Source organism: Vigna angularis, chromosome 9 (genome assembly GCF_016808095.1).
Source record: "Vigna angularis cultivar LongXiaoDou No.4 chromosome 9, ASM1680809v1, whole genome shotgun sequence".
NCBI lineage: Eukaryota > Viridiplantae > Streptophyta > Magnoliopsida > Fabales > Fabaceae > Vigna > Vigna angularis.
The window spans coordinates 6,974,172-6,983,086 of NC_068978.1; the positions used below are offsets into that span (position 1 = coordinate 6,974,172).

The following is an 8,915-nucleotide window of genomic DNA, read 5'->3' on the forward strand; positions in this document are numbered from 1 at the left end:
GGTGATGTATTGTGTAGTGGAAAGATCGTATAATTATGATCATATGACAAATAGACTAAGATGACATTATATCGATTAGTAATAGCATAACCAATGTCTGGTATATTATCCACTTGTCCGTATTAGCCTCTAAGCAATGAAATAAATTGTTAGGAAAGAAAAAGGTGAGACATAATAAGTAAAGTGTCCACTGACTAAGTTCTTTAAACAAGTCATGTCGGATAAGGGGCCACTAATCTAACATAAGTACTTTCCTTTTGTGCATGCACAAATTTAGTCTTAGATTGCATTTTGTTTTTTTCGTGATGAAGTTTCATTAATAAAATCTTACTAGGTTTCATTGTTATAGTAGTATTTAAGATGAAACATGCGTCTACTTACTTTCAATTCAGGTTAATTCAAGTTACTACTCTTTTGTTAATTCAGGTTAATTCAAGTTACTACTCTTTTGTTAATTAATTTGATATATTACTTCGAATTAATAATACCGCGTGAATCATGCATTGCATTTTTGTTTAATTTGTATTATTATAAGCTAAAAATTTTATATAAATAAAGAAAATAGTATATGTAAATTAAATAAAATAAAGTAATTAAAAAGTAAACCACTAAACTATGAACTTTGTAAAATATAAAAAAAAATTAAACTTAATTTTACATTTTGTTGATAAACATCGTCACCTTGAATATATAAAATGTTTACCATAATTTCTTTTAGAGTTGCAACATATATTAAGGAATAATTCTATTTTGAAATTTAATAAATTCATATAAATAGTTGAGATTCATTATTTTATCTTTTTCTTTATTGTTTACAATTACAAAACATTAGTTTTTCTTGTTACACATTAACTCTTAAAAACAGTTTGTAAAGTGGTTATTTTAGTGTAAAAAAATCATCTTCCATTTTCCAAACATCCAAGTACAAATTTATTCTTCGATGGTTATTGATTCTTAGAGCACTAGAAGATAATTTAATAAATAATAAAACTTATTTGAATTTACTATTATGTAATACATGATAACAATTTTCTTTCAAAAAATTTGGATAAGAAATACATTTATCATAAGTTGTGATAACAATTTTCTTTCAAAAAATTTGGATAAGAAATACATTTATCATAAGTTGTGATTGGTGGATCTATAATAAATTCTTCACTTTAATCAATTTAAAAGTTAATAATAATTGTAGACCTATAATATAAAAATGGTATATCTTAACCCTCCATGAAAGTCATGTATTTGGCTTTTCTAAAAGCTTGTTTTTAACTCAATATATAAGTTTATTTTAGTTTATATAAACATAGCTTCTCTTCTGTTTTGCTGTTTTATTTCGGTCCAGGTTGTAGGACACTGCTTATGTTTGTACTGTCACACTAAAGCACTCCCATGCTCTTAAATGGAGCAACTTGCAAATTGTTGCATGAACAGAACGATGGTGCATAAAACTAAAGCAGAAGAAGGTCAAAAATAAGGAAGAAAGGGAAGATCATGAAGAATACAAAGTGTTACAAGAAGAGTGTACATTACAGCTATTACCTACAAAAATTTCAATTGACACCCTGCCTTCTGTGATTGAAAAGTGGTGGAGCCAATGAAAACGACCAAACAACTTTGGTAGTCTAAGCACTTTGTCTGTTCTCATTTCATATGAAACACTTTCGGACATAACCCAAATAATCAAACAATAACTACCAACTAATGCCTTAGGACTCTGCTAAGCTCTATTGAAGTTACAGAAATAATTAATCACCACATGGAAGGCACGTAAACTTGTTCTTTGAGGTTCTGAGTAGCACTTTCGGTAGGAAAACCTCTAACAGCACCAATAGTCCATTGGGCTATAATTCCTGCTGCAACAGCAAAGCGTAGTTGTCTCTCCAAAACATCTTGACTTTCAAACATCTGTGGGCAAGTAGTTAGCTTTCTTAAAATAGCAGCTACAATAGCATCACCTGAGCCAGTTCTATCACATGTGAACGGAGTTATGAGCACATCTTCAGTTCCAACCACAGATCCATCAAAAGAAGGGGTATAGTAGTGAATTCTAATGGTTCCATCGGTTACAAAGAGGAATTTAAGTCGATCATGCCACAAAGGTGCAACTTCTTCAGGAGTGTAATGGTAATACTCTTGTAAATTCTTGGTTTGTTCATAACTTTCAGCAAAGTATTGTGGCCTGTAATTTCTCTTCCTCTCGTAATATTCTTCATCTAGAAGGAATTCTAGCTCACTTCTTGAAACTTCAATTATGTCTGCTTCATTCCATGCTTTTTTTATTATTTCTCTAGTCTCATCGCGAGATCTCCACAGGGATAATGGCAGATTTAAATCAAAGAATACAAGACCACCAAACTTTCTTGTCCATTTAATTGCTCTGAATAGTGTTGATTCCATAGTGGGGCATGTTAGAACTTCTGAATTGAAATGGAAAATCCTAGCCTGCGGTAGTCCACACAAAAGAAGTCACAACAAACTCAGTGTACACTTCACACAACAAACAATGCAAAAGAGTCTCACTCTTGCTGCAACAAATCTATGAAGTTATAACACCCAAAGTAACAAATTCAATTTCCCTACCCAGTACATCCTATGACCATGGTTGAATTGTGATAAAAATTATGTATCGGAGAACTTATATTTTGCACTCTTTGTCCATCAATAATTTCCTTTAATCTTCCTCCATCTTAAATTATCATCTTTCTCACACTACTTGGTAAGCACACATTAAATTTCACCCATCCTTTTTGTACTGCATAAAAGATTACCTGCTATTCTCATCCCCTTTTCGTGGAAAGTGGAGCTTGTTCAAAATAAACACTTGGTGCCTCCACACTCAGCTTAATGATAATTGTTTACAGCATTAACAAGTCTATACATAATTGCTAAAAGCATTTTCAAGTCCAAGAAATATGCAGCTGCAATATTGAAAATCCCGTAACCAACCCAATCAAGAAATATTTATACCAAAGCTCATATCCAACTAGTCCCAACTGTAAATCTTTATGACTATAATTCTCAATCAACTTCCTCCAAAGTAAATTTTGCAATAATAATGTTATTATATTACTGAAGGGTGATCTTTTCAGTTAGCTACAGGAGCTCCAATCCTGTTTCATGGTAAAAAGTATTGCAGAAAACAGAGCAATGGAGAAGCATGGGGGAATTCACATTATTTCCTTTCCCTCCAATTCAATAAAAGCCTTGATTGACTAGCTTGTTCAATTAAACTTCTAAACACATTCCTACGACAATAATTCATAGGCACATCAGTGAGTAGCGACTACAACAAACTAGGCCTAGACATAAAACACTAGAAGAATCAAAACAAATACCTCTTTCAAAACTGCAAGGTTGAGTTCAGATGCAAGAAGTGAGTTCTCAGCAGAGTCCTTGACGGTCTCCATCTTCATCCCCCCCTCCTCAAACTTCACCTTCATATATGCGCACCCTGTCCTGCGGCCCTCATCAAACTTAACCCCTCTTGTCTGCACCCTCTCCTTGTTCATTGTCAGCACCAAATCCTCCCCGAACTCGTCCCTACCAACCTTCCCCAAAAACGCGGCACGCCCCCCAAGCCGCACGTGCGCCACCGCCACGTTAGACGGCGGCCCCCCCGGCGCCCGTGCAAACTCTGGTGGCTTCCACTGCAGCATCTTCCATTCCGAGTATTTGTCCGGATGCATCGGGTACATCTGCACCCGCACCCCAGGGATGAACTCCCTCTGCGCCGCACCGAAGCAGCACACCAGCGGCGGATCCTCGTAGGGGAAGTCGATGCCGTCGTCGTAGTCGAACAGCTCGTCGTCCTCTGAAGGTTGTTCCTTCTTGGCCTCTGCGTTTTGGTGTTCCCGCGTGTCGTTTGCGGGTGGTGTTTCGGGTTGTGAGGGTTTTTTCTTTCGGCCGCGTCGTTTAGGGGTTGGGGACTCGACGGTGGAGCGTGTCGTTTTGAGTGTGCGCGTCGTTCTGAAGAAAAAGCGTTTGGGTGGGGTTGGAGAGTGAGGGAATGGAAGAGAGAGTAGAAGGTGGTGGTGGTGAAGGGACGCCATTTTTTGGTTGATGGAAGTGATCGTTAGCAGGGTTATCAGTGATGTTGGTTTTTCGGCTCTGTGAAGGGCGTTATCGGGTCAAGCTAGCTGGTTCAAAAGAACAGGGTAGGAATGGGTTTTCGCTGGATGTTTTACAGTAGATGTTTTAGATGTTTGTTAAAAGAGCAAGGATAGCTCTCACATTTAGTAGAGGTAAAATGATTTTAAAACATAAATTTTTAAAAAATAGAAAACAAGAAACAAGGAAGATAATATCAAATAAATTTAAAAATAATTATGCATGTCAAAATTTTGATTTGAGGGAGATGATTTGAATGGATTTGAGTCGATTTGAGGGCAATTTTTTTGTTGTTTTTTGAGTGGATTTGTGAGTATTTGAGAGTGGATTTTGAAGTAAAGTGTGTGAGAATTAGTATAGGATTTGATTGATGTAATAGATTTTAAAAATGAGTTTAATTGGTAGAAATTAAAGATTACCAAAATGCCCCTAGTTATAAATTATAATATTAAAATAATTATAAAAAAAACTGAAAAATAAGTTTGCATAATAAATATAAAAAAAAAAAAATCTGTAACCGGTTACGCAAACGCGTAACCGGTTACATGTGTGTCACCAAAATTAATAAGCTCCTGTAACCGGTTACATGCTTCTGTAACCGGTTACGCCACCCCCTAGTGTTTCATACTCCTGTAACCGGTTACGACTCTCCTGTAACCGGTTACGACTCTCCTGTAACCGGTTACGCTCCTTGTGTTGCGTATCAAGTGAAGGGCACATACGACTTTTCATCAACAATCCACGCAAATCTCTTCAATTTTGCGAGTGATGAAAATGGAGTGCGTCCCGCAAATCCATCCTCGATGATCCGTTCATTTCAGCTCAAACAAACAATCATGCATTGATAAATCGTCGCTCTCAAATTTGCATGAACAGTACAATCTGTTTATGCGAACACAGGCTAAAAAAAATCCTCCAACTTTATGATCCACTATTTTTATATTTTATTATTATATTTTTATTTTTATTGTTCTTATATTATTATTATTATTATTATTATTATTATGTACTTTACACTTCACTTTAATAATATAATAATATATATTAAAGTTTTAAATTAAAAGATAAAATAAATTTAATTAAAATATTATTATTTTAGGTTATTAAATGATTATTATTATTGGTGATTTTTATTTTCATCGAATTTATTTGAAGGGAACTCATTTTTCTTTTATGTTCATCATAGTTCTAATTTTGGTAATTTATGTTCAATTTGATTTCTTTTTATAACGTCTAAATTGTTAACGATAAATTGAACATGTTGACAGTGTTTGAATGAGTCATTCGATTGTTGCTTACATGATTATCATGTCTAGTGAGAATTGCTTACACGGCTGACTCAATAGACAATGACGAGTTCAGCCAAACAAGCTCAGCCACAGGAGTTCGACAACAATAGCTAGCCCACACAAGCTCGGCCACATAAGCTTGGTCATAGGAGCTCGGTCACAAAAGCTCGTCCACAAGAGATCAGCCACATGATCTCATGCTCATGACCATAAATATAGGAGCTCGGTCCTCCTACACAGTGTGAGTTGGTCAAGCTCTTGCAGCCGAGCTATTGGTACCGAGCTCTTATGGTAGAGTTTCGAGTTCATGTTGCAGAGCTCCTATGGCCGAGTTCTTGTGGCCAAGCTTGGGTTGGCCACGCTCTTGTGGCCGAGCTCAAAATATGAGGGTTCATGCTTTGTAGACCTTTCAGTTCAATGAACTTTACTCTTATGTGCACCCTTCGTTTTAACTTTATTCAATGGAGGTATCACAAATGTCATAGCAAGACAAACAATTTCAAGTAACTTTTATTTGATATTCACTTTGAATCGGTCTTACATCATATCAAGTTCACGTTAATGCATAACTCTAGCCAATTGATAAAATATTTGAAAAGCTCAATCTAATCCACATGATATGAATTTCAGTCGGAGGAATCACTCTAGGGTCAAATTGTGCTAATTCACAAGCATAGGGTAGACCATATATTCGTCACAAAACTTGTCCACAAGTTTCCTTATCCAATCATATATGTTTTACTCAATCAAACTCCTCAACAATGAGTCCCAAAGCATATCTCAATACACGTCCAACTAGTATTTTATATTTGGTTCCTTTAAAAGCTTCACTCATAAGATTAAGATTTTTTCAAAGAATGTCTTTATCTGATTATGTTGCAAGATGATGACGTTATAAATAACATCCCAACATCAACAAAGGTTTTCCATACTTCTTCAAGCTCTAGTGGGTAGACTCAACTCTAACATAAATGACATGAATAATATCATAAGACATATAACAAAAACAACTAAATAAAATAAGACTAAAACATAAATGTTTGATGTTGTGTTTCCTAAATGCATAACTTGGTTTGTCCACGCCTTTACAAAGTATGTCTTATACGGAATAATCCAATACTGATTCACATATTCAAAAAAAATAAAGACCATAAACTACAAGCATACTGAAGGCGATCAACATAATAAGTAAACATTGACTCTTGTTCACAATCCATGACATTTTCCCATGCTTCTATCACGACATCTCATGCCTCAACAAAATCCACTACATTTTGCACTTGGCTTTCACATTTTTCAGAATGTGGAAGCGACATAGGAGATGATAATGTTCAAGGAATACAATGTTAATGACATTCATCAAAGTCAGGTATTTATCGCTAACAATGACCTGTGGATCGCCCTCATATGTCAGAAGTAATCCTTTAAGCCTTTCCAAAGCTCAAGTGGAATTATTTCCCCGATCACTTAATAAGAATGCAAAGGTCGTTGACAATGTCAACCTTGTAAATGTCACCCCAACTATCTCAAGCAATGACAGCCGATATTTATTGGTTTTGTATGTCGCATCCATCAAGAAAACGACATTAAATGCATTCAACAATTTAACTACATCAAAATGTGTTCAAAAGAGGTCACTTACCACCTCAAATTCTTTGACCCATCTACTCCAATGGATGTATTTATCACAATTTAACACTGCAATTCAATTCACGACCCTCTCAATGATCATTTGTAAATATAAGGTTTAATAGGTTCGGAGGTCCCTATATTTGCGGGTTGGTTTCAATTAAGTCCTCCAATTTTGGAAGTGATCAATTGGGTCCCTAATTTAACAAAATTGAGTCAATAATACCCTTTCCGTTAAATGTAATGGACAACGTTAAATTTTTAAACAGGTGACATGCTGAGCATCTTTTTATTTCCAGGTGGCACAATTTGAACTTAATACGTGGCACAGCAGAAAAGTAATCTCTTTTCCAACATTAACAACCAATTTCTGCAATTTTTAATTTGCATTCAGATTCCCTTTTCCTTTCTAATCCTAAACCCTAATTTTCTTTTTTCACCCTCCAGCGTTGTCGAAATCCCTAATTTCAGTACATCCTTCATAGATCCATTCATGGACGAGAGGGAGAAGGCGTGGCGGTTGAGGAGGTCGATGTAGAGGGCGTAGGTGGCGGGGTGGAGGTGGCGGTGGGGGAGGACGCGAGTGGAGAGGAGGGAGAGGGCGAGCAAGGGAGGGAGGATTCTGACGACCATGGCTTTCTCGAGAAGCTTCCAGGCGAAGGGGACGTGGTTGTCGAAGCAGATGTAGGAGACGAGACGGTGTGCGAGGTCGACGGAAGGGAGGGAGACACCAGCGGAGTTGAGGGCGACGCTGACCTGAGAAATTGGGGAAGCTTCTGTCTGAGAAATTGGGGAAATCTGTGAAATTGGGGAAATTGGGGAAGCTTGGTAGGAGTACCTATGTGGCCCGATTTCAAGCTCCCATGCTTCAATCACATCGGCGTTCCTCATTTTTCTGTAAAAGTAAATGCCAATGGCGATGGGTAATAACACAATAACAGCAACTGAGACTGAAACCCCAACTATCAAAGATGTCTGCTTTTTCTTTGGCTGTGGAAGCATCGGGAGAGAAGAGAGATCAAGGGGTGGTGCTGGTCCATTGATTTTGAAGCTCCAACCCAAGATGTAATGGGAGATGGCAAGCAAACCCGTTAACATACATAGTGTCATGAAAAACGGGTGCGAGATCCACATTAAAGGACAAGATTGGAGTGTTGGGTTTGGATGAATTTGGGGAAAGTGCAACACTGATAACACTTAATTCAGAATCATAATCAACCCAAGCCAGAATCGGTTTCCCACCTTTGAGATTGACATTGTGCTGGAAATGACATTGTGCTGGCATTTCTAAAAGTGTTAAAAATCCACGAAGGATACCACCTGGATGCCTCAGCTTGCCACTTCATAACAAAGTTAACGTAGTTAATTGGATTTAACGGAGATCCTATTATTGAATCACATTTACCAAATTAGGGACCCAATTGATCACTTTCAAAATTGGAGGACCCAATTGAAACAAACCCCCAAATATAGGAACCTCCGAACCTATTAAACATAAATATAACTTGCATTATATATTTTGCTTGATTGTTATGACATTATTTTCTTTCAGAGTCGGTAGATATTTATAGGCTTCACTTACTATTAGTCATATCAATAAATAATGACTTTTCAATGGGATTTAACCTCCCAGCAAAAGAGTGACCAACTAAACTTTGTGTCAAATCATGGTTATGATATCTCATATAACCTTCAATATATATCCCTCTCCATTAGAATTTGGCTTACCCCTCAACTTAAAAGGACACCTGCATTTTCGTATGCCGTATATACTCAGCTAAACATCAGTTTTATATTTCATGTACTTTTCACCCCTTTCACATCCTAATAACAAGACAAATGTCTTTATTAGATCTTATAGTTATGACAATAAACTCATGATGAAAAATA

The 8,915-nt window shown here is 36.5% G+C and overlaps 1 protein-coding gene across 1 annotated transcript; it reads right to left on the bottom strand.

Moving 5' to 3' along the window:
- Positions 1-1,471: 1,471 nt before the first annotated feature.
- On the bottom strand, positions 1,472-4,209 carry LOC108322596 (fructokinase-like 1, chloroplastic). Its single transcript, XM_017554738.2, has 2 exons — positions 3,336-4,209; positions 1,472-2,442 (listed from the first exon to the last, which is right to left on the bottom strand). Exons 1-2 carry the CDS (start codon positions 4,047-4,049, stop codon positions 1,750-1,752), a joined length of 1,407 nt encoding a protein of 468 aa, XP_017410227.1. The 5' UTR covers positions 4,050-4,209; the 3' UTR covers positions 1,472-1,749.
- Between the last annotated feature and the right edge of the window lie 4,706 nt (positions 4,210-8,915).

What these genes read in the sequence shown, in the direction of transcription:
- LOC108322596 (XM_017554738.2), bottom strand. Translation starts at nt 4,049, where the DNA reads ATGGCGTCCCTTCACCACCACCACCTTCTACTCTCTCTTCCATTCCCT. An exon ending in ACCTTGCAGTTTTGAAAGAG is followed by an intron (nt 2,443 to 3,335) that starts GTATTTGTTTTG and finishes GGACTACCGCAG; the next exon opens with GCTAGGATTTTCCATTTCAA.